The 26,893-nt window shown below is 40.0% G+C and overlaps 1 protein-coding gene across 3 annotated transcripts in view; it reads left to right on the top strand.

The window, feature by feature from the left end:
* The window catches only part of NBEA (neurobeachin), a 433,179-nt gene extending 407,834 nt beyond the window's left edge, over positions 1-25,345 (top strand). For 2 of the 3 annotated variants that reach the window (XM_056858518.1, XM_056858520.1), the window contains 9 exons: positions 3,989-4,078; positions 7,526-7,718; positions 8,365-8,436; positions 10,144-10,299; positions 11,700-11,870; positions 21,394-21,495; positions 23,220-23,416; positions 24,032-24,183; positions 24,592-25,345. In XM_056858518.1, the coding sequence (XP_056714496.1) occupies positions 3,989-4,078; positions 7,526-7,718; positions 8,365-8,436; positions 10,144-10,299; positions 11,700-11,870; positions 21,394-21,495; positions 23,220-23,416; positions 24,032-24,183; positions 24,592-24,682 (1,224 nt within the window). In that variant the 3' untranslated portion in view covers positions 24,683-25,345. The remainder of the gene's footprint in view (positions 1-3,988; positions 4,079-7,525; positions 7,719-8,364; positions 8,437-10,143; positions 10,300-11,699; positions 11,871-21,393; positions 21,496-23,219; positions 23,417-24,031; positions 24,184-24,591) is intronic. The other variant, XM_056858519.1, reaches the window with a different exon arrangement.
* Positions 25,346-26,893: the final 1,548 nt, after the last annotated feature.

The following is a 26,893-nucleotide window of genomic DNA, read 5'->3' on the forward strand; positions in this document are numbered from 1 at the left end:
TGCCTTGAAACTGCAGTGGGATGGCCGTTGACTTCTGTATGTGGAAAATCAGATGGCAAAGCAGCCACTGAGCATATACTAAACAAGATGTATATAAAAAGGTAAAGGTAAATTTCCTGACCCGTGGGGTGACGTCACATCCCGAAATTTCCAAGGCAGACTTTGTTTGCAGGGTGGTTTGCCAGTGCCTTTCCCAGTCATCTTCCCTTTACCCCCAGCAAGCTTGGTCCTCATTTCACCGACCTTGGAAGGATGAAAGGCTGAGTCAACCTTGAGCCAGCTACCTGCAACCAACTTCCGTCGGGATTGAACTCAGGTCATGAGCAGAGCTTTTGACTGCAGTACTGCAGCTTACCACTCTGGGCTCCAAGGGGGGATATATTTAGCTGTAACATAATGGTTTCCTTTGGCAGAAGAAATTTAAGTGCCCATTTCTTATCATCTGAACAAGCTATCTTAGAAGCTACTGCCAATTTCAACTTCCCCCTTTGTTAACATAAATCTGCTTGAACTAGGAGGTAAAATCGATAGCTTTTGTGTAAACTGAATTTGTAGCAGTATAATCAGAATTTGCCAGTGGCTGGTCAACTTGAAAGCAAATGTGTAAATTAAGGCCATGCAGTACTTTACAAGACTTAATTCATTCCCCTGCTGCATCTGCAAAAAGAAAGGAACATCACTTAAACCACAGCTGTAAACAGTGGCAGATGATTAATGTAGCTGCTAAATAGAACATTTTTATTTCAGAATGATTCTTTAAAAGCACAAGAAAATTGCCTCGATATTGTCAGAAACAGGTTTTGTTTGCTTGGATTGTTTATCAAGAGAGGTTTTCCCAGAAACCTGTATATCCTCAATAGACCGTCTTTAGCCTTAATCATTTGAATTAGTCCTCTTCTGACTGAACATTTAACAAAGAAATGCAACAGCAGGGTAGTTGCACAGGATGAAATGCTGTTGTCTAAAAAGATATTTCTGAAAATGTCTCTTTTAATTTCTACTTCTATGGGTTTTTTTTAATGCCGGGCAAGGTTTTTCTAGACATGCTGGTGTTCAAGATTTTCCTTGGGGAGCACTGTCTGATTAGAACCTCCTGTTCTTGCTCATGTTCTTCCCAAAGTCTTGGCATGGGAGACAGTAAAAATGCAAATGCTCCATCTGGTACAAGCAGAACTTGTGTGGAAGGGCAATGCACGCAGCACACAAACATTAGATCCCCTGCACAACAATAATCTTTATTTGTTTATTTAAATATTTATATCCCACCTTTTCATGTGGCTCAGGGAGGCTTACATGTCACCGTAAAAACATGACAATTTTATAACGAATAGATTAAAACTCTAAATACCGCCCTTCTCACCACAAGATGCCTGCAGTTTAGACCCATTTAAAGCCCTGGCAAATAAAACGGCAGTACCTCCTGAAGACTTCTAATGACAGTGTTCCCCTCACCTCCTTGAGAACCCATTCCACAGAATGGGAGCTGAAATGGGAAAGGAATGGGATGTGGTTGATGCCATTGAATCACTTTAATTTATTACTTTGCTTCATTTATACCTTGCCTTTCTGCCTAATGGGGGCTCAAAGCAGCTCACACCATTTCCCTCCTCTCCATTCACAACAACCCCGTGAGGCAGGTTAGGCTGAGACTGTGTGACTGACTCAAGGTCACCCACCATGTTTCCATGGCAGAGAGGAGAGTGGATCCTGGATCTCTAAGATCCTACCCCAGCACTGTAGCCCTTGCACCACAGAGGGAACAGCCAGTAGTCAGCAGCTGAGGTCATCGCTGGTGAACAGGAACATATGGCGAGATTTGAGTCCAGTAGCACCTTAGAGACCAACATGATTTTCAGGGTATGGACTTTCAAGCATTAAAGCTCCCTTCCCAAAATCTTGGTGACCTCTAAGATGCTACTGGACTTGAATCTAGCTGTTCTACTGCAGACCAACATGGCTTCTTTCTGAAACTAGGAACGTATGGGAAGAGACACTTCCTTAACTATGTGGGTCTTAGGCCATGAAGGGCTTTAAAGGTCCTAACTGATGCCTTGAATTGGACTCAGAAACAAACTGGCAGCCAATGTAGCTGTTTTAAAATTTGCAAGATATGTTCCCATCAGCTGTTGCAGATTTCACAGTGAATCTGTTTGGCAGCTGAACACAGGTGTGTTCAACACTCACATTACCCACGTATTGATTTGTTCAGTTCAGGCAGAGCAATGCAAAAAGATGCCAAACATTATAGTTCATAAGCCAGCTCCCAAGTAATTGAGGGATAAGCTGGGAGTCCACTTCCAATCTCTGTCCTGGGAAACTTTGCTAGGTCCCAGACTTGCTAGGAGACCACAATTTGTCGGGGGCAATCAGAAGCTGATTACCACCTGCTCCCCAGTCAGCTGAGAGTCTGCTTCTGATCTCCTAGCCCTGGAAACTTTGCTCCCTGCTAGAAAAATCAAAAGGCAACTCCAAGATGACCAGTGGAAGTAGGCTTCTGATATTCCCCAGCAAAAAAATTGCTATTTTGGGAAGGCTGAAACTCAGCAGAGATCCAAAGTATCAACCTTCCCCAAATACAGTTTTTTTTTGGGGGGGGGGATTAGAAACCTATTCCTAACTAAGCTCAGAATAGTTTCTAATCAACCCTCCCCCATTGCTGTATTTGTAGAAGGTAGAGACACAGCAATGATAGAGATCAGAGGCTTCTGTTTATCCTATTGTGTGGAGGGAGGGAGGAGACACCCTATGGCTGGCCATCGACAGGGGCCAGGGTGTCTCCCTGATACTGCAACTCGGATAATGCTGCAACTGGGCTGGGGAGCAGTCTTGTTTGGCACCCCTCCATGGTTAGCACCCTAGGCAATTTCCTGGCTGCCTAGTGGATGAAGTGCCCCTGTGAGTGATAAGAACATCCTCTTCCTGTGACAGTGAATTAAGAGGCAGTGCTGATTCGTACCTCAGTGTTATCTCAAGGTTGCCTTCTTCCATGTGAACCTGCCTGGTAGTTGAGATTCTTTGGAGTCTCTGCTCAGTGTACCCACCCTTACAGGAGTCTGCTGTAGCTTTTTCTGTTGTGGTGTCTCATCTCTGGGACTCCCTTCCTAGAGCTATTCCCTTTGGCATCAAATGGGTTGAATTTCAGGTATCAGGTGAACACACTTTCATTTACACAGATGTTTGCTAATCTTTCCTGTCTTCAGTCTTTGTTTGTAATTTGCCATCCTGTTATTATTGACGGTTTTGTTATTCCATCTGCCCCAGCTTTCACATTTATATCTTTCTCTGGCTTTATTAATATTGCTTTGGTTTTCTGTTTTGATAGTGATTTTTTTATGCTGTAGTCGTTAAGTTTCATTCTTTTACTGTTCAAATTTTTATTGTTCTAATTCTTGAAACTACCTCATGAACTTTTAGTTCAGCATGTTGCATATAAATGTTTTCAATAAAATATATAATTAAATAAATCTCCTCTGTGTGTACCTTAATGTTATTTCATTCATAATTTATAATTGTTTAATTTGATGACATGTTGGTGTTTTCTTTGTTTTAGATTTGCATTTTCCATGAATTTTATTTCTCAATTTCTTTTGTTTTAATTTAAGATCCCTGAGGCTTATTTTATTAGAGAAACTCATACTTTCCTCCTTACCAAGGACTTTATTAAGGTATATGTGTTGTATAGAGCACACAGAAATTTCACAAGGCCTTAGCTGCATGTCCTTGCAGGTTAACATTTTCGCATGCATTTCCAGCTACTTGAAATAGGACTGGTTAGTTGGTTAACTGAAGCATGCGTGAAAGGAAAAGCAAAGCTTGTCTACAAAATACTAACACTTGGATGAGTCTGCAGCCTGAGAGAAGAGCACCCGGTGAATTTTCTGGACTTTTTTTCATGGCTGACTTGGGATACGCTTGCATTGTCAAGGAGTGTGTTGACCTATCTCTTTGATGCATATTGATTATGACAATCACTCTCCTTTCCCTGCAGGCCATGGAGGCACAGATACAGAACTTTGGACAGACGCCATCTCAGTTGCTTATTGAGCCACATCCGCCTCGGAGCTCTGCCATGCACCTGGTGAGATACAACCGCTTGCTGGGAATTTATTTCCTCTGAATCCGAGGATCCTTTATAGGTCATAAAATACCAATTTAAGTAACACTTTCTCTTTATATGCCCCGAGATTCCCACAAACACTGTACATTTTACTGTCTGCAGAAAAATTGCACCCTCCAGTGCCTAGGTGGGTTTTTTTTTCTGACAGTTGCTGACTTTGTTTTGCCAATCCCTTGATTTTTTTTAACAAGCTCCTATCATCATAAATATGTATTTGATGAATATCATTGTGTGAAATGAAAAGCCTAGAAGATTTTCTTGTGGCAGAGATCGTATTGCAAGAGGAGAAAGGAAGCATTAGGAAATGATTTATGTGATTTATGAACATTGGCTACTTGTCAGGAGTGAGGAATTGTAGTTCAAATCATGTGGGAAACCTCCTGCCCACTCTCCAGAGAGGACACAGCGTGCACTTTAACTTCCATTTGAACTCCCAAATCATTCCTAACCCATTCTTTAGTGTGTTTATTACAGAGAAAAGCATTACTCAGCTAAATTGGAAACAATGAAATCTGTTTCCATTTTTGCTCTTGATTGGAACATCTCACGATTTGAATCGTCTATAAAGCTTGAGTAAATTCCAAAGTATAGGAAGTTTTGTTTCTGCCCCCATAGAAACCAGACATAACCTTTAATAAGTAGTTTTTTTTTACAAAAACGAACAAACTGTGTAAACAATTTTTTTTTTATTAGGACTAAACAAATTGCCACACTGTAAGGAAGCAAGCTATTGAGTTGCCCAGAACTGTTTCAGTCTGGGTGTCTTGTACCAAAAAGGAAAAAGGGAGGGAGGAGAAAAAGATGTTTTGGGGGCATGCTGCAAAAAAGTTCTAAGTCTGCGGTTCTTCTTTCCTGCTCCATCTGCTGTTTCCAAATACACTGTTCTAGAAAACCTAAAAGCATACTCCCTACTTTGTGACACTTGAGTTGATGCTAATAAAAAAAAGCTTTGTGGTTTTTATTTGATCACATGACACTGCTGTATACTGAGTGAAACCACTGGTACACCAAGGTCTGTATCGTCTACTCTGACTGGCAGCATCTCTCTCTTTCACATCATCTAGTACCTGATCTTTTTAACTGGAGACCCCGGGGATTGCAAATCAGGTGTTCTACCACCAAACCATACCCTAGACCCTGTATATTTACTACCAAAGGCCAACATGGCAACATATAATCATAGCATAAGTAATTATTTCTTTGACCATTTTTTTTCTGTGTAGTAAATTTACAAAATCTGTCATGGTTATTTTAAAAAAGTATACTTTATTGGATTACGGTTAATACAAAATTTAGAAATTACAAGCATGGAACCCCAAAGGACTTGTGAGGAGGCACCTAATTTTCCCTTGTGTCTTCCACCCACCCCAAATCACACCTCTTTTTCTTTCTTGGCAGCCTTTGTAGCCTCTCCCTTTTTCCTGCTTCCTTTTCTTCTTCCCACCCACCAGCCAACATAGCTGTTACCTGCTCCCCAATTTTAGAATTCCCTCCTTTCCCCCTTCAGCCTCTTTCTGGGGGGAAAATCTAGCTGAGTTGTGTGGTGGCCAGAGGTGGACCCAGTGGTGGCTGCTGGGGCTAGACCCATTTGTGTGGTGGCTGTTAAGACCAGGCTGACCAGCATGAGTAGTGTTTGGGGGTTGCTGCCAGGCTTGTCCCTGGTGAGTCTCCTAACAGGACATAGCAGGGTAGGGTTGCCAGGTCCCTCTTTGCCACCGGCAGGAGATTTTTGGGGCGGAGCCTGAGGAGGGAGGGGTTTGGGGAGGGGAGGGGAGGGGCTTCAATACCATAGAGTCCAATTGCCAAAGTGGCCATTTTTCTCCAAGTAGCCACTGACAGACTTATCCCCTGTGCTAGTGGCAATTACTACATCAACTGGCAGTGAGTTCCACAATTACTGGCAGCAATTACCCACCAAGTAAAAAAATAAGTAATTTCTTTATCCCATCTTGAATGTATTACCTGAAAATTTCATTGGGTGATCCCAATTCCTTGTATTATGGAAGAGGGAGGAAAAAGTTCTGTGTATCCACTTACTCCACCCCATGCATAATTTTATAAACCTCTATTATGCCCCTGCTTAGTTGTCTTTTTTCTAAACTGAAATGCCCCAAGCTCTTTAGTGGTTCCTCATGGGAAAGGTGTTCCAACACACTAATCATCTTGGTTGCCTTCTTCTGAACTCTTTTCCAGCTCTGCTGTATCCTTTTTGAGATATGGCAACCAGACCTGTACAGTATTCCAAATGAGGCTGCACCATCAATCTGCAGAGAAATATTAAAATACAACTGAGAACTCCCTCACTATTTCATCTTTCCCTTTCCTGAAAACTCCCATATACTCTCCCCTTTTCCTGTTTCCTTCTCTTAGGGTTGTCAGCTCCACGTTGGGAAATTCCTGGAGATTTGGGGGTGGGGTCTTGGAAGCACAAGTTTTGGGGAGAGAAGCAACCTCAGCAGGGTATAATGCCATAGAGTCCAGCCTCCGAAGCTGCCATTTCCTCCAGGGGAACTGATCTCTGTCATATTTTTCTGCAAACCTAGGGCTCTTTTCAGGTTTCTGGAAAGATCAGTCTTGCCTGTTCACAGCTCCAGCCACTGGATTTAAATATCCTCAGATTTGGCTAACTTGGCTATTAGTATATAGACTGGCCATTTAATTTTTTAACCTCTTTCCCCACAATCCTCAGCCTGGAGAATGCCTTTTTTACTGCAACCCCAAGATCTCTTTCTTTCTCAGTCTCTGGCAGTTAAGATCCCATCAGCATATATTTAAAGTTAGAATCCATACATCATTCGCTGCTGGTGGTGGAGGCAGGAAAATGATCTTCAAGTAAATTGTGTTACGTATTATTGCAGGAGATGGGGGAAACTTTATACATGGCTGCCTTTTTGATCAGGAGCCCATGATTCTTATAGCATGTCATTGATCCCTCAGTGTCATTAAAATCAGTGGGAGTTTTCCTCTTGGCTTCTAGAGAACAGCTAAATATGTGTTAGTGCTGAGCTGCTCCAGGTTATTATTAAACCACTGTTGTGTATAATGGTAACCTTATGAATAACTTGAATTGTGCTTGTGATGGACAATTTTAGTATGTGAAGTATTATAACCATTTCAATGATTTTTTCTTTCTTGTTAATGCTGACTTTATCATTTCACACCCTGTAATGGTAACCTAATGGACCTTAATCATTCCTCTTCTCTATTTGTCCTTGTGTAATGCTCCAGTAATAGCTGTTTTTATTTTTGCTGCCCTGTATTTGTAGCATAGGTGCACAGATAGCATTGTTTTCCCTGTATGTGCAAATATTTCCTGACTTTCTCAACCTTATTTTTCCCTCAGACCTCCTCACTAATTGTGTTATCCCTTCTGTTTTCTTCTGCTCTCTTCTCCTTTCTACTCAACAGTGTTTCCTTCCACAGAGTCCACTTATGTTTAAAGATCAGATGCAGCAGGATGTTATAATGGTTCTCAAATTTCCATCAAATTCGCCAGTCACACATGTGGCAGCCAACACACTTCCCCACCTTACCATTCCTGCTGTGGTAACTGTGACTTGTAGCCGGCTGTTTGCAGTGAATAGATGGCACAACACAGTAGGTATGTTCTTGTTAGAGATCTGGTGCTGAACTTTCCACAATGAGTCAATTGTTTTAGTTTCAAAAATGTTTGGTTTTCTCTAGTATTGTACTAATACAAATATATATTTCACAAATCCATTTATATAATGTATACTAACACAGAGAGTGTGTATTTTCTAAAGTGTTGCTCTATACCTATCACATAGGGTTGTCCATTCATGGCCAAACTATATGTAACCATGACTGGAAATCTTGCTGTATTTTTTTATTGTAAAAAGCAGACACAGTGGATCCATTATGGATCATAGTCACAACAGTGACAAAGAGAGGGGGTTAATTTTTCATCCCTGATTGGAAATGCCCCTTCCAGGGCTAAGCTATCCTCCACATGCACCAAAGTTCCAATCCAAAGTCCAAATCCTTATTACCCCATCATCTGTTTTTTAAGACACAAACTGGACTCTTTACACATTCCTGTGCCCCTTTCTGAATCAGGGTCTGGGGTTGGGGCGTGCTTTGGCTGTTTCTAATGTTAAGGAATAACTATTTTCTTATGCAGAAAGCTTGAGGTGGGGAAATTAGAAATGTGATCACAGTCCCATTCTTATAAAAACAAATAATACCACTGTGATTTTTAATGAACTGATCTCGTTTTTATTGTTTAGGCCTAAGGGGAGCCCCAGGATATTCTTTGGACCAAGCTCATCATCTTCCTATTGAAATGGATCCATTGATTGGTATGTCAAAGAGTACAGTGTAATGAATTTATTTAAAAAACTGTTCAAAGGTGATAAATGATGATGTGCTTATGATGCGTTTTATTATGTATTTCACCAAAAAACGAAACTATGGACAACAGTTCCTAACATCCACTCCCAATTTTATGCAGGTAAAAATTATTATTGTCACAGAAATCAAAACATAAGAATGTTAAAAAGTCTTGCTGGATCAGATCAAGGGTTGATTCAATCCAGAAGAGCATATAGTTTTGGGGGGTTTGTTTGATTTTCCCTCAAGCTTCTAGTATCAGAGGAGGTTTCATCTGAACATGGAGGTTCTATTCAGCTCTCAGGGGCATTTACTGTTGATAGAATGATCCTCCGTGGATGTCCATAATATCCTTTTAAAACCATTGACCAACACTTCATGTTACTGAAAGAAATTTCATAAATTTATTATGCATTATGTATATTTTGTCTGTCCTGATTCACTGCAAGTCAATTTGATTTGGTGACCTTTAAGGTTTAGTGTTCTGCTTTTTCTATGAAATTCATAATTCTATCAATCTTTATCATGTCCTCTGTTTTCTTTTTCTTTTTAAAACTAAAACATCCCAAATACTTTCTCTGGAGGTGCTCTGTCCCTCAAGGCACTTCTGTATCATCACAGTGCAATATTACACTGGCATCATGAGCTTTTGCATTGGAACAGCAGCATTTATTGGCCTTGCTATGCAAGTACCAGTTACTCTGGCCATATCTGAGGATACACACTTCTTAAACATCATACAAACAGATTGAAATGGAGCAAAATGGCAGTGGAGTAAGGAATAACTGTCTCTGACTCCAAATATGCATCATATCTTAAAGTGGGACCAGTCCTGCTTAGCTTTAGTAACAGAATAACACCCTTCAGACTATGGCCTGCAAAAGAGCAGGCCTTCTCTTCCACATCATCACTTTGTGGCTCTGTTGACACACTCTAATTCATTCCCTGTTACAGTTCTGAGTATACAAGAAAATAAGCATCTTGGAGTAAGATTATTAAAGTATGAAGAACGTAATGTAGTGTGTGATAAAAACTGAGACTGTTTTGTGCACTTACTATAATATCTACTTTAATGCCTCATTTATTTGGCCACCTGGACACATGAAGGATTCCACCCCTGCCCCTTCATAGTGAGATCAGAACTGCCATATGATTACCTACCTTACAGTGGATACTCATACACTGGCTCTAACAACCAAGATGAGCCTCTCCCTTATTCACCTACCTGCCGTGCAGTTGGCTAGGCTTTACCATGCCCTCCACTTCCCTTTCACCACTGGACTGCCTGGCAAAAAACAACAAGATCTATGACATGCCCTGCTTTTGTGAGCAACCATGAACTTAATGGCATGAAATCAGTAGTCATGTAATCCTACTCTAAAAGACACCGCATGGGGTAATATGTAGTTGTACCCTGGAAGAATATTCCCTGGGATGAGCCAGTGCATGGATTTTGAGATGGAGAAGGTATTTCCCCTGGTTCAGACTGGCCAGTGGACCTAGATATTCTTTGTGTTCCTTTGAGCCTAGAGCTTGACATAGTTGCTGGAGTTGTCTGGAGCTATTTGATCTGAAAGCACCGTGAACTAATGAAGCTGCCTCCTGAGGAGTCCAGCCACTGGCCTCGTTCTATATATTGGTTGATGTGTTTTGTTTTGTTTCTCACTTTTCTGCAGCCAATAACTCTGGAGTGAACAAACGGCAAATCACGGACCTTGTAGATCAAAGCATTCAGATCAATGCTCATTGTTTTGTGGTCACAGCAGATAATCGCTACATTCTCATCTGTGGTTTCTGGGATAAGAGCTTTCGAGTCTATTCTACAGAAACAGGTAAACCTTGTGCATAAAGTCTTAATTATTATGCTCGTATGTCACAGAAATATTGTTTTGATATACAAGCTATTATATAGCTGGCTATTTTTAAAAGCAGCACAGAAAAAATGTTCTTTTATACATTGTATGTGAAGAACTAGTTTGAATGGTCACTTTTGGATAGTCAGTTTGAAAATGAAGCATAAAATGATGAAAATAAAAGCATGTCTGCATGGGTAGATCCAACTATCATAATAAAACTAGTCTTCCTTTATCCTAAGGAGACTTCCTCCAACTTAAGTGGCTTGTCCTCTAAGTGGCTTGTTTCCTGCTGTTTTCCTATTTCAATAATAAGTTCCCTTCTTAGTTTTCTAATTTTTAGCGCAGAAAGTTTATTGCTAGATCATTTGGCCCTGACTACATTATGATCAGGCCAGAGTTATGAGCTTTTCCTGGCTTTGAGTTTCACCTCTTGTACACAGCCCAGTTTTTCCAGGGGTGAGCCGCTGAGTATTTGTCCAGCCCCATGGCAATAATAGGAGAAGACCTCAGGACTTCTAATACCAAATCAGTGAGAAAACTTAAGGCAGAAGCGGATGTGTGAAGCCTTAATTCTAAAGCATTTAGAAATAGCTACAAAACAAAATTGAGTGCTAGAAAATGAACACCTTATGTCGGCAATTGTTGATGAGTTTCAGGCACTTTGTATGTGTAAAGTGTTTTACAGACTTTCTTGTTTGACTTGTCAAGAACCCTGTCAAAATGGATGGTTAATATTGCACTCTGTTCACAGAGAACTAAACCTGCAACGTAGCGTTTGCCAATGGATGTTGTGTTCATGGCTGAGCAGAAATTTGTAGTCATCCCCAGATCCAAGCCTCTCAGCCAAATAGTCTAGAGCAGGGGTGTCAAACATAAGACCCTATGGCCAGATCTAGACCCTTGAGAATTCTTATCTGGCCTCCGAGCCAGCTGAGGCAGCTCCCCCACCCCACTCGCAAATTAAATACACAAGAAAAAAGAAATTATACAGAGCACCCCATCCTTGTCTAATCCTGGATGTACTGGCCCAGCTCAGTCAGGGCCACAGGTGACAAACCAAGAATCACCTTTTGGTCATACCCTGGCTAAATACCTGAAGCAGAAGGACAGAAAACTCCACCCAGATCTCATTCAGCTGACAAAGGAATGTATATATTTGAAAATATACAAGGTGGCTCAAATATAGTAAGTGTAATCAAGGAAAAGATAATATGTACAGCACAGTGGTCTGTAGATAGAGACTGGAATCATTTTTAAAGTCTAGTCAAAGCCTTTCCATTGGTACTTTTCTGGTGTTTAAATATGCTTGCTTCCCTTGTTACTCATAAATTTTCCAACTGCAGTTATCAGCAATGCAACCTTTTCTTGTGTTGTAGGCAAACTGACTCAGATTGTGTTTGGCCACTGGGATGTAGTCACTTGCCTTGCCAGATCGGAATCTTATATTGGTGGCGATTGCTACATAGTCTCTGGGTCTCGTGATGCTACATTACTGCTGTGGTATTGGAGTGGTCGGCATCACATTATTGGTGATAATCCAAATAGCAGTAAGTATTTGCTGGGGGCAAATTCGTAAATCTCATTTATGTTTCTTTCTTAAACTTCAGTCTCAACACTGAAATTGAAAGATGATGACTCTGCAACCAAGACTCAATAATCATAAGTTTATGGACATATACATTTCTTTAGGACATTTCATTAGTAATAAAGGGATCAAGAAACGATATGTTAGAAACAACTGATTTGTAAAGAATATGTAGCGTGTCAGAGAGCATATCAAAAAAATGATGAAACCTGAAATGATGAAATCCATCATTTAAGCAGGTTTTCCAAACTCTGCCCAAAGTTACACAATAAAACCACAATACTAAAATAATGCATATGACTTCACTGAAACTAATGGGACCATTTGAGCTCCAGTGATTTGAGGACTGCTATCTCTGATGCTGTTGCAACACTAATTTTTTGGCACCTATTTTCACCTCTGGTGGGAGTGTATATCCAGCCATGCCTTTTTATATTAGGGCTACAGAGCCACAGTAGGCTCTCTTCTAAGTGTGCTCAACAGAGTTAACTAGTATCACCTCTATATGCATCATGTGTCTAGTCTTAAGCCTTCAGTGATAGGCTGTAAGGTATTTCTTTACTAATTATAATGTTCTTATTTCTGTAAAAGAGCCATGAGGTATGGGAATCCACTCTTTGTTATGTTTTGTATGACCTCATTAGCTGGCAAGTAGTGGTAGAATAGCATGTTGGATTATATATAAAGTAGATTCTCAGAATATTATTAACCAGAGAGGTGGTATATTCTTAATCAATCCCATTTTATATGAACAAAAAAGAAATGGATTCATAACTACTTTTCTCCGCTTATCAGCATACTATTACTGCTGAAAGTCCAGTAGGAGACCATTTGCTTTCCATATTTTCAACACCAACTAATCCATTACAGTGTAATCTAGCCAAAATTAAACACATTTATGTCCCACAAGTTTTAGCTGGAAAGTGAAGCATATATCTGACTCTCTAGTCAGGCATTCATGATCCTCGGCAGATTGATTATGTCCCTAAGATTTGGGGGGAAAGTATGTATTTTAAATTATGAAATGTCCTTATATGTTGGCTGGCAACTATTTGTCTTCATATGGAGATGGCTTCTTGGCACTTTTAGGGGAAAGCAAGAACTACAGTGCCGGGAAGTACTGTGATTTGCCATAGCATAGTTCCAGGAAGAGGTGGTGTGGGTACTGTTATTTATTTATTTTATTTATTAAATTTATACCCGACCATTATGCCCTTATGAGTCACCAAAGTGGCTAACAGAGTTTTGGTGCCACGATACAGAAGGCCCTCTCCAGGCCGGGGCACCCAAAACAGAGCCTTACAAGTTGACCACAGTGGTTGAGTAGGTTTGTAGTGGTATCACTAACTAATTTCACCACCCCCTGCTGGTGCTGCCACTGTTGGTCTGGGACTTTGTATTCATTAGGTCACATCACATTTCACCACTAGCCTTCATTTGAGGCCAATCCACAATGAACATATTTGGTTGCAATACGACTCTGTTCTGTATTAGATTTTAACTGGAAAACACAGTGTTAAAGCAACAGCACAGTTGTATTAAGAAATATTTCTTTGTAACATCTACAGTTGCTGTACTTTTACTGCCATGAGATTAGGGCTTATCTTGTAAGAAAAATGAAAGTGAGATGTACAGTGTAGGTTAAATCCAATTAGTTAACATCTTTAAGATGAATCTCTAGGAAGATGCAGATGATATTTTCAGGAAAGGATTAGTTTCTCAAAAGCTGTCATCTGGAGACACAGATAAGATATTTTATATCACAAACCATAAGGAGGTAAGGAATTCAAAAGAAAAATGTCAGGTTACAGTAATTATGTGGGCTAGGTGCTTGACTTTCTAATGATCCTTTAAGCTGAAAGACAGTTAATTATCAATTTCAGCTTCAGTGCATCCAATTACCAAGAGGAACTTCAGTTGTTTCAGAAAATCATATAAAGCAGGATCATCCTTTTCCTTATTTTTTTAATCAACACTTGCTAATCATACAATTAGAAACTTCACATATATGTCATATACACATGGCTACATACCCATGAACCTCACCTTTCTGCTTTCAGTAATTTCGAAAAAATAGCTGAATTACGTGAGAACACACAGTTGACATGACCCTCTGCTAATTTTGTAGGCAGCCATGAAATTGGTCATATCCATGGGGATTCTGCTGACACTTGTGATCCTTACATTTGAAATTCTACAGCAGAAAACAGTTTTAATTTTTGAAGTAGCATCAGGCAGGTTAGATACTTTGTCGATACTAGTGACTACACCCAATCATAAACTCTGTGGTGTCAGCCCTTCCATCTGGCATTGCCATTAAGAACAACCAGAACTCAATTTAGATTCACAGCACCTCTCCAGTTCTGGTCTTTTTGTTTTTGCCCTGGTGCACAGACTCCAACTATGAGAACTCGGTGCAGGGACAGTGTATATTTTGAGTCCCACTGCCTTGGAGGTCACACCATGCTGATATCCTGAATCACTTTGTTGTGGATGAGGCTATAACTATTTGTAACTGGAGAAAACCAGTTTTTATAATGCCAGTTTCTAAATTCCCTTTTTGCTGTCTGTCATTTGTGGGGGAGCTTACCTTGGCTGAGCCTGAAGTTGCGTCTTTTCTGTATTTCCGTCTTTTTCATTAAATAGATTACTTGCTATAATTGTTTCTTTTTTTGGGGGGTATATTTTCTTTTTAAATCTCTTTCAAACCAAGAGACTCTAGCTGTGAAAGAAATATCTTGAGCCTTTGAACAGATCTCTAAATAGCTAGAACTGTGAAAAAGTAAGGGACAGATGTTTTCTTCTGAAACAGAGACAAATTCAGAAACTAATTTGGAAGTGATAAAAATTAATTTGCACACTTTAATTGGAACCGTCTCCCTGCATGAAAAGGCGGAGAACGGAGCCAGCAGCTTGTGCTAAGAGCTGATTGAATTTTTTGTCATGTAGGTATGCCGGACTTGGCCGCTTATCCTCTTGAGCCTATCTGTGCAATATATTGCATTCAGCCTTTGACTGGTGTTCTTTAAAGGGATCAATGCTATTCCTGTTGTGTCCCCAGAGCCTGAAATTTCATTGATCTTGGGACTTGACATTTCTCATTACATACCAGATAGTCACCAGAGGTGTGAGTTTTCGTTGCTTTTCCTGGCCATGTGTGCGCTGAATGCTCACTCTGGCCACGCTGTGCTGACTAGCCCGAAGCTCGGCAAATATCCCTTAAAGACACTAAAGTGCATTTTGTCTCACTTGACATATTTTACATATGCTTAAAGGGAATGTTCAGTACTTCAGTAAATGAGTATGGCAGTCTGCCCTGTGTGCTGAAATTACTAAATGTGTCCGTAAAGAATTCCAGGGAGAGATTCACATTGATTTTATGAAAAATATTTCTGCAGGCATTTTAAGTCACTTGTAGGCAAATATTTCAAGACTAAAAGACTCCCCAAATTAACCAGGAGAAGAGGGTCATTACATTTAAAACCCTGATTGCATCTTTATGTTGCATGCCTTTGGACTGCAGGTTATTTCAACATGAGAATAAATGTGCTGTATAGTAGCCTTGGTTTCAAACCCAAAACCAATTTTCTGTAATGTAGTTCCACTCATATCATGTGGAAACTATATTGATTTAGCTCAGAGCAAGAGGGTTAGGAATGTCACATATATAAATCCTACAGTTATTTTAAAAAATAAGCGTGCATAATGGGACCCACCAATAATTGTAGTTCCACAATTAAAATAGCCCTACAGTTATAAATCCACATGTACTGTGTACAGCCTCAGGGCCATTGCCTGCTATGCACTAGATCCTCATTCTTGATATTGTCCTTAACATCACCTTGAAGCATTTGTAGAGATATAATAGGAAATCACTTGAGATCAGTATGGAAAAGGATTTCATAAGTATTAGTTCTTCGGATGCTATGGCCAGGAACAGATGCAGTCTCATGTTTTCAAGAAGCCAAAAATATTATGAAATCTCTCCCAGAACATGAGGAAGTCTCCTGCTAGGGCCTGAGAGATTGCCATATTCAGTTTGTGCCACTGCTTTTTTTTTGAGGGGGGGAGGTCCACAAAAGGGTTTTCTCAGCATTAATCAGTGGGTTGTTTCCAGAGTGGTATGGGGTTTTTTTTAAGTTCAATGGAACCTGCGAGGAAGTGGCAGCTCCAACAAGAGAGGAAGTAGCTACAAGTCCTGATGTGGCTTCTTTCTCCTTTCTTCCTCCCAAAATAGAACAGGGAACTTGAGTAGGCATCTGCCTGCATGTATGGAAAGCACAGGTAATATGGCAGATGGAAACCAGGGTGGGAAAAATAGGGAATGTACTCAACACCCAGGTTGCTACTGTGCTGTGTCCACGTTCTGTAAGCTTCTGTCGCAGCCTTCTCTTCTCATAGGCTAGCAGACAACAAGAAACACTGAAAGTCCGGCTGACCATCTGCATTCCACCAAGGCTTTTCTCTTGGCTCATGTAGCTCTGTAGGAGTTCTGCCACACCGTGGCTGCCTACAAACGGATCAGTGTTGTCCTAGAGAATAGTAGCGAGGAATAGCGATAGAAACAACCTTGCTAGGATATCATCTACGGGGTCCTTTGTTGTCTGTGCCTTATTGAAGGTAATTGTATGAATGCTGAGTGGTTCTCTTCAGATAAGGGTATAGTTTTACCAAAGACAAGACACTGTGATGTTGCCTGCATTTTAAAATGACTACCCCCCTTGTAGTGTTGACAGTACACCACTGTGCTTTCTAAAACTGAAGGGATGTTTCCATTTCCCATGAAATATTAGTTTGCAGGGAAGCTTGAAACTGTCAAAATAAATAATTAGGTTATTAATATTTCTACTTCTTTTAAAATCAAAGCACAAGCTGTCTTTCACAGAAACTAATCACATAATATGTCTGTTGTGGGGAAGAAAAGCTATGCGTTGTTTTAAAAAAAAAGTATTGGAGAAACTGAATTGGTAGCTCAGGCTCCTGTATTTTATTTTTTTGCCCTGGAGTGATTCTGCTGCCAATATAGAGGTGCCACGTTGGGGAAATTACTGTGAGTTCAAAGTGATGGTGTTTCAATTCACGATGGTCAAGTTTCACCTTCAGCTCCCTCGGTGCCACAGCCTTTAACCTCTTGCTGCATCTATCAGTGGTGATGTGGTGGTGACAGAATATTTTGGTAGCTTTGGAATGATTGCTGAGGTCCGCGGCATTCTGTCTTTTGCAGCAAAATGTAATGTGGGCGAGAGTCTCTTCTCCCTCCACATGGCAGCATTCCTGGAAGAATATATCACTGATTAAAATTGTATTTCCTTCTATTTATCCCTAAAGGGCGAAATGATACTCACTGTTATTGCAAAGCCATGATTTATTTTAAAGACTTTAGAAGTGTAGTGGAGCTAGGATTTCTGAAAGACCTTTTTTCAGGAACAACATTGGTCCTCATAGGCATTTGCCTTGGCAAATAAAGTGGATCGCAGCACTGATTCAGCTTAATTATAGATAACCTGAGGCTTCCACATGGGCTGGGCCCTTGGTATTCCAGATTCATGCCTAGTCGAGATAATAGGTTGCTTTGCTTTTTAAAATTTGCTTCTTTTTCAACCGTCAAGAAAAAAAACTCTGAAGGTTTTTCAATGGCTAGCTCAGGTAATTCACATTTGAGATAGCAATTTTCAAAATAAGAATATTGTAGAACAAGTTCAAGCCTCCTGCCAACTGCAGTTTAGCATCTTCCAGATATATGCAATTTTGCAGAGGCCTTCCATATCCTGATACATTTTCAGTATAGCTCCTTCTGCTGGAAAAGTTGTAGCGCATATACCTAATTTCTTTCTTTTTTTAATCCGCCCATTGCAGTATGTCTAGAAAGATGAAAGGACGCGAAAGTTCGTAAAAGGCTTGCATCATCCTGTTAGATAGCTTTTATTTTCCATCTCCATCTTTTTCATAATTGCGATACAGCAGAGCCTACCAAGCCTGCATTAAATCAGGGGAAAACAGACAGCCTCCTCGTGTGCATTTCCTGTTTTGAGACACAGAGCAGATGTATCACAGAGTCTATCCCAGCTTCATTCTCTCGTGCTGATAGCACAAGAGTGCGCTCCTGCAGACCTTCTCCCTTCGGAACGAGCAAGCTGCTCCCAACATTCTTCACAAATTTACTATCCAGCCAAAAACTGGAATACTCTTTTAACAACACTGGCCTTTTCTGGCACATAAGAGTCCTTTGTTTTTCCCCTGCAAAGATGTATGTTTATTTTTAAAATGAAACTTTGGACTGAGTTTAATTTCGTGCCAGTGGTGGATATTCTGAGATGTATATCAAATAACAAAACCTGTTTGTGAACCACATTTATTTTTAGGTTGGCAAGCTATATGATAAAGTTAAAGAATTCCAAATGTACCACTGTCCTTGCAAATGCATTCCTGCATTTATACAGTCAGTGCTGAATAAGGGTAGCTTTATATATACATTTATCATGGTGAACTCTATAGGCTTTTTTGCACCAGGATATTCCCCACCTGGCATGCAGGAGCACATCCAAAGAAGCTGTTTTTAGAAACATCCACTGCTGCAAAGCAGCCTCGTAACAGCTCTATGGCGGCATATTATGGGTAATCCTTTCCCCTCCGAAAATGGCTCCTTCGCAATGAAAAGCCATGGTTTTCTGCAGTTTTGTTAATGTGCATGAAACTGTTTTACAGCATGAATTAAAGTAAAACAATGTACTATGAAGCAGTATGAATTACAGTGTTTATAATGCAAAAATTCAGGTTAGTACATATGAGGCTAGATATACCAATGGAGAATAGGACCATTAATAGCTATTAGACATGGTGGCTAAATGGAACGCTCTTGGAGCGGGCAACAATATGGAGAGGCACTGGAATCTGCACCCTTCTTGGAGGCATCTGGTTGACCACTGTGGGAAATACGATGCTGGACTAGATGAATTCCTGATCCAGATGTGATCCAGCAGGACTCTTCTTATTTGTAAATGGAGAAGGATTTTCTGAACTGGTTCCAATGATGCAAAGGTTGTCATCTTAAGAAGAAACATACAATGAGATTTTTCCTTTCATGGAGGGGAGCTACCATTTTATGTGAATTCACGGCTTCACCATTGCACTGCTCATGTGAATTGGGCAGCCATATTAACGGTTTTTGCACAGGTAACTGACATATTGTTGGAGTGACTCTTAGATTCTGAGATGATATATCATGTATGCACACAATAATGTGTGTGTGTCAGCAAAGCTGAGAGCAATAGCATAAGGAGTTTAGACTCTGTCAAGAGGCTAAACTCCTAGCAGAGTCACTCAAGGTGGAATGGGCACAGCTGAGACACCGGACTAAGATGCATTCACCCCCTTCAGGAATCAATAGGCACATCAGCAGAAGAGAAAAGACAGTGGTGATGGGGGTGGAGGAACCCTTGAATGGTAGCTATTGGGCAGCAACAACAGTGGAAGGTGACTCTGGCAAAGGATCTATCATAGATATCAGCAGTGACACTTCAACAAACCCTGGTTAGTACTGTGTAGAAGACATTGGTAAACCACTTCTGATGACCTCATACCTTGAAAATCCTATGATGAGTCAATCAAAAACAGAAAAAGATACAGTGCTGGAAGATGGGCCCTCCAGGTCAAACGGCACTTAATCAGCTACTGGGGAAGAGCAGAGGACAAGTACAAATAATGCTATTCTTAATAACGCAACTGGATTAAAAGCAAAGGACATGCAGTTGTTGATGTGAATGGATGCAAAAGGAAAGTCCAAAGCTGTTCAGCACATATAACAGAAACATGGAACTTAAGAAGTGTGAATCAAAGTAAACTCATAATTGTAAAACCAGAAATTGAATGTTTAAACGTTGCAATCCTGGGAGTGAGTGAACTAAATTGCACTGGGTTATGACATTGTTGGTCAGAAAATTACAAAGTGTTTTACTCAGGAAATGACAAACACAGAATAAACAGCGTTGCTCTAATAGAGAGCCGAGATGTAGCACAAGCAATTAGGAGCTATAATGCAAAGTCTGATAGAACAATATCAGTCAGACTTAAAAGAAAACGTACCAACATAACCATCATTCAAGTTTACATCCCAGCTACAGATGCTGATGAGGAAGAAATTGAACACTTTTGTGCAAGTGTCCAGGAAGAAATTGATCACACACCTAAATAAGATGTGCTGATAATCATAGGTGACTTGAATGCAAAAGTGGGAAACAAAGTAGAAACAAATATTGTTGGAAAATTTGGGCTATGGACATGAAATGAAGCAGGAGAGCAACTCATAGAATTCTGTGACGACAATTTGTTCATTGCAAATACATGTTTCAGGCAACCAAACAGATGATTGTATATGAGGACAACACAAGACCAATACAGAAATCAATTATATTACATAATTGGAAGCAGAAGATAGAGACGCTCTGTTACCTCTGCTAAAACAAGACCAAGAGCTGATTTCTTAACCAAAAATTTGAATAAAGCTGAAGAAAAACCAAAATATTCATAGTGCCAAAATACAATCTAAACAATATTCCTGAAGAATTTAAAGACCATGTAAAGAACAGATTTGTATTATTAAGTGCAAGTGAACATGAACCGTATGGGTTGAAATCAGAGATATTATCAAGAAAGAATGCGCAAAGACTATTCTTGTAGCCAAAAGAAATAAAAAACCATGGATGACTGATGAAACTCTTAAAATTGCTAAAGATAGATGTGAAGCAAAAATAAAAGCTGACAGAACTATAATCAGAAGGCTAAATGCAACATTCCAGCAGCTGGCACGTAAAGATAAAGATAACTATTATAATAACAAGTTTAAAGAAATAGAAGAGAACCAAAAAAAAAGGAAGAACAAGAGATATGTTCCACAAGATCCAAGAAATCATAAACTGCCTCAGCCAGAAAGCAGAGAGCGACGCTAGTCTACACTATAGCAGCAGAACAAAATTAGTAAAAGACAGGAAGAACCCACAGAATTGTTGTAGTTTGTGTTTCAGAAGCAAGCATAAGATAAAAATTACACTTGCTGACAAACAGCAAGCATTCTTCCAACCTCCAAGTTTACAGAAGTTGCTTCTGACAACTACAGAAGATCACATGTTTGCTCATGTGAGTGAGCACTCATGTATAGTCTGCACATGTGCAATCAACCAGCCTCAGGAAAGGGGGGGATACTATTTTACCTCACTCTTATTCTAGACAGAAGGTTGACACCTGAGAGGTTTTCTCCCAATAAGGTTTAATCATGAGGTCCGTAATTTTGATGATGAACATAAGGTGTTCACAATATCTGTTTCTCTGACAAATAAAATTAAAAAGTAAACAAGTAAGTACTGAAATTTGGGATCTAAGATACCCCCAAATTGTGATGTTTAAGCCAGTGTGCAGTTTATTCATTGCTTCTGAATGTAATTTTTTTTTTACTTGGTATTTCTTACCCGTTTTGCTTTGTTTTGCTTTAGGTGATTATCCTGCTCCCAGAGCTGTTCTTACTGGTCATGATCATGAAGTTGTCTGCGTTTCAGTTTGTGCCGAGCTGGGACTTGTCATAAGTGGTGCTAAAGGTCAAGTGTCATTTAAAGTCTTAAAAATGAGAAATTCTTCATTACTGGGCATTGCCTCAATACAAGTATAACCTCATAATTAATTAATTGGTTAATTGTATTAATTTTGTGTATCCTCCAAAGTTACTTGAATATCATATTGATAAGCTAGCAATTGTCTGTCACCCAACCTTAGGCTGCCGTTGTCTAATGATGTAGCATGTATTATAACATTCTAACTTCTAAATTCAGTAACAAAATGTCTGAATAGTTCATGTAGGTTATCCAGGCTGTGTAACCGTGGTCTTGGTATTTTCTTTCCTGACGTTTCGCCCGCAGCGGTGGCAGGCATCTTCAGAGGAGTAACACTGAAGGACAGTGTCTCTCAGTGTCTCTCAGTCAGGAAAGAAAATACCAAGACCACGGTTACACAGCCCGGATAACCTACAAGAACCAATGAACTCTGACTGTGAAAGCCTTCAACAATATTTTGTCTGTGAATAGTTTAGCCTGTGTGAGACAAGATTAGTTTGGCTTGCAAAAACTCCGAGCCTAAGGACAGGTGGAAGGGGAAATTAAAGGGCAGACTTCACAGAAGGATGGTGACAGTAAGACAAAGTTGACACTGAGCTATTAAGAAACATCAGCCAATAAGATGCCAAGAGTATGCGCAGGTAATAGTTTTAAAGGATCTACCCAAAACGACCCAACAGTAATTGCATATATTGAATTATGTATTTAGATTCCAGACGAGTAATCCCATTTGTCTGTTAAAGTGAAGAGATCAGTCATATCGAAACATGAAAACTAACTTATGATAGCATTTGCTTTTGTAGCAAAAAAACTTAATAAGATGTTCGGGGAAGCTATATAGACTGTGAAACAGATTTCTTCAAATTCAAGCATATCTAAGGCTTGAATAAACACAGTGGTGGTGAGGCAAAAATACCCACAAAACTTTGCACTTGCAGTGTCTCCTTTAACCTGGGCAGCTACTTGTGCTTAGGGACTAGAAGACCGACTGAGTGTGGGCTGGCTTGAGAACTAAGTAACTGCTTTGCATGGGTAGAAGCTAAGAGTTGCCAAATCTGGGTTGGGAAATTCCTGGAGATTTTGAGGTGGAGCCTGGGGAAGGCAAGGAACTGAGCGGGGTATAATGCCATGGATTCCACCCTCCAAAGCAGCCATTTTGTCCAGGGGAACTGACCTCTGCAATCTGGAGATCAGTTGTAATTCCGGGAGATCTCCAGGCTCTGCTTAGAGGTTGGCAACCCTAGAGCAGCCCACTTTAAATGGGAGGCAGCAAGTGTAAAGTCCAACAGGTAAATGTTTTTGCCTTGTCAGTGTCACCTTTAAATTGGGGCTAAGATTCAGGAATTCATCACCTGCTTTTATTACACCAAGATGTTCAACAAGTGATTTCTGACCTACTAGAGTAAAAAGATTAAGCATTTTAGAAAATGGGATGGCTTAACAGCCACATACAAACACATGCTCAGTGCTTGAAAGCAATTTTATGTTTTTCACCTTATTAAAGCACCATTTTAAATAAAAGACATTTTAGCTATTTGTAAAAGCCGTATACATTTTTTTTGGAGTTTCTGGATAAGAGACGTTGTCCTCCCACACAACTTTTCAGTGCTGCTGAGATACCATTATATGCCATTTTCATGCATACTCTGAACGCTTATACTGGATTATATATTACTCTCTGTAATATACTGTATTATTTGTGCAATATACAGAAGGACCGTGTTTGGTGCACACAATTACTGGAGATTTGCTAAGAGCACTTGAAGGAACAGAAAACTGTTTGTATCCTCGCTTAATTTCCGTATCTAGCGAAGGCCACTGTATCATCTACTATGAACGAGGCAGGTTCAGCAATTTCAGCATTAATGGCAAACTCTTGGCTCAGATGGAGATCAATGACTCAACCAGGGTAAATCTTTATGCTTGTAACTTAAAGGAATGCTTTGTCAATATTGCTTGAGGAAGTTGCACATTAACCCCCCCTGAAAAAGTCATATTCACATAGAAAACCTCTCCATTTCAAGTTAGAATGGAACCGTAGTTTTTTTTTTTTAAAAAAAGAAATGATAACAAACTGCTTAATCCGCAATGATTGCTGTGATATATGTTTTAGACGTAAAGGCTTTTGAGTGTGTGTGCCTTAAAAACTTACATGACCTGACATCCGTCCTGTGTTGATTAGGAGCCAGGTCATGAATCCAGGCCCAGGAGAGTCAAATCCATCACTGGCACCTCAGGCGGCGAAAAGGATGCCCAGCTTTGAGGTGTCAGTGATGGCACCGGCGGTTGTAGGGCAAAACATGAAATGATATATGCTGGCGTCAGGTTAAATGTTCCCCTTTGTTCCTGCTTTCCTTCTCCTTATAAACAGATAAACATTAATTACCCATTTTGGATTACCTGTTAGGTTTCATTAATTTCTTTTTGAAATGCGATTAAACATAGAAAATCTCTGCCTATCAAACTTTTTCTGCTGTAATTTCCCAGCTATTAACTGTAGTGTGTGCCTTGAACTTGGCTGCAGGCTATCCTCCTGAGCAGTGACGGGCAGAACCTGGTGACAGGCGGCGATAACGGAGTAGTGGAAGTATGGCAAGCTTGTGACTTCAAGCAACTCTACATTTACCCTGGCTGTGATGCTGGCATTAGAGCAATGGACCTGTCCCACGATCAGAGGTAAGCTGCAACCAAGGATGCAGCGAGTCTAGAGCCCGGTACAGACTACAGCCCGAGGTGTTCACCCAGGTGCTTTCACCTGTCATCTGCAGGGTGCGACCATGCAAAGGAAGTATCCACGCGAACACCCTCTCCCCGTGACACTGCTTTGTGAATATCACTCGTCCTGGGGAGGGAGAGTTCACTCAGCCACTTCCTCCATGCAGACAATCAGGCAAGCACATGGAGGCACTGGGTGGGGTCACCATGCTTACACCCGCTCTCTCCCCATGTTTTCAGTGAACACATAGGGCTGTCGTTTGAACCTGGCTGAGGTGAACTTTTAAATCCCCCCCTTGACCAACTGACTCTACTGAAAATCAAACACATTGACTCAGTATGACTGACCTGTCTCTCTGTCTCTTTCAGGACTCTAATCACAGGCATGGCTTCTGGTAGCATTGTAGCTTTTAATATAGATTTTAATCGGTGGCATTATGAGCATCAGAACAGATACTGAACCTGAGCGAAGAACTGAAAGCAGAGGGGGGAACTGAGAGCACAAGTGCTACCGAAAGGCATAATCCCTGATGGAAAAACAAGTCTGCATTGACCTCCGTTGTACATTCCATTACACCCAGCAATAGCTGTACATTGTAGTCAGCAACCATTTTACTTTGTGTGTTTTTTTTCACAACTGAACACCAGCTGCTGCAGAAGCGAGCTTGTATCATGTAAATTACAATGAATTAGGAGATGTTTTGGTAATTATTTCATAAATTTTGTTTACTGAGAAAAGCTAGTAGTAGAAGAACACGTCACAAGAGACTTTTGAATCTTCTGAGGACCCTTGTGTCTGGTTGTTTTATTGTTTGGGCCATGAACCTAACATCCATTTCCCATTTCCAGCCTCTTTTCAAGCTGAAAAATAATTAAAAGGAGAAAAAAAACCCTACGTTTGATACTTTCTACATCAGATGCACATCTTAACTTTGAAGGGATACTTTTGTAAAAGTAAAACCTTGTATAAAGAACACAAAAAAAAGTTTCTTAATTTTATTGTGGAGTTACAACTTGCATGTACTTTGAAACTGATGTCTTGATGAAACGGTCACATTCACTGGTTGAACTGAAGAGCTGCCTAAAGGCACAGCTTGTATTCAAGGGTTGAAATGGGGGAGGGGGAGCGGAGCGCAAGCCGCAATTGTGTCATTGCCACCGAACCACGGTTTGCACTTTTCAATATCAAGGCGCCCCTTCTGAGTGGAATTTTGCTCACAACATGAAGCATTTGGATATGAAGCCATTGTTTGCCATATTTATACTTTATTAAGAAAAAGAAAAGAAAAACCTTCCCTTTTGATTTAATAATGTAATAGACAGGCGGGAGCACAGAAGAGATGCCGTGCAACCATGCTTAGTGACTCCCACCAAAGTAAGAGTGCTAGACTTCTAGATTCATCACATTTGGCATACTGTACATTGCAGGGAGAGATCGATTAAGATTTTTCTCTTCATTCCCTTGGAAATAAAGCTTGGTTCAAAACAACCTTAGCTTGTTCTTTTAACATTCTTCTGAAAACAATCACACTTTAAGCCACATTCTCAGCTGAAGGCACTTCATGGTCAACGATACTGTAATGCTGACTATCAAGATAATTTGCCGCACATTCGACAGATCAAGTCACACCCAGGGGTATATTACACTTTACTTCATGTTTCTTCTTTGTATATTTGGTGACTGTATTGTCATAGATGTACATATTGTGTTGGTAGGGCTATGAGGCATGTAACAGGAATGTAATTTTCTCAGACTTTACACTCACTTGCAGTCATTTATTTAAAAAAAGATAAAACAAGGTAATGGATTCTTTGTACTGGCACTTTGCACCAGAAACATATCATTATTTATTGATGTGATTCTTATTTGTTACCCACCTTGTATTAGTAAGTTTTAGCACTAAATACCTTCTTCATTGTTGTTTGTATTTATAAGATTCTGAAATCACGGGAAATCAATGTAATGATTAAGTTATTCATCATCAGTCTGTAAGCAATATCTTGAGTTTGTAGCTTAGAATTGGGAGAATATTGAACATCTGGAAGATAAATTCATTTCATCTCAAGATCATGGTGAAATATTTTGGATATATAAATTCCTTAAGCTATTGTAACCATGTTTTATTGCAAAGATGTAAAATATGCCAGATGTGTGTGAGTTGGAAATCAAAAAGAAAAATAAAATATGCAAAGAATTGATGGATTTCTTCTCAATTTTATTTAACATTTGACACAAATGTCATATTATTGATGGAAAAGAAAATTCTTATTCACAATGGTAAGAATGCAATACTTAGAGGATATTCTTGAAGTTAATTGGATTGAAGTTATTGTCCAGATTATTGTCTGTAACACAAGTCAGTATTCTATAAGAAATACATAGTTGACATATTCAACAACAATTTAATATGGTCATGGACCAGCAGAATTAAAACATACATTAACAAAGTAGTTATAAGAATATATATGCACATGCACACACACACACACAATCTTCCATTAATCATAGAATCATAGAGTTGAAAGGGACCACCAGGGTCATCTAGTCCAACCCCCTGCACAATGCAGGAAACTCACAACTACCTCCCCCCCACACACACACACACCAGTGACCAGAAGATGGCCAAGATGCCTTCCCTCTCATCATCTGCCCAAGGTCATAAAATCAGCA

The sequence above is a fragment of the Euleptes europaea genome, chromosome 12 (assembly GCF_029931775.1).
Source record: "Euleptes europaea isolate rEulEur1 chromosome 12, rEulEur1.hap1, whole genome shotgun sequence".
NCBI classification, from domain to species: domain Eukaryota; kingdom Metazoa; phylum Chordata; class Lepidosauria; order Squamata; family Sphaerodactylidae; genus Euleptes; species Euleptes europaea.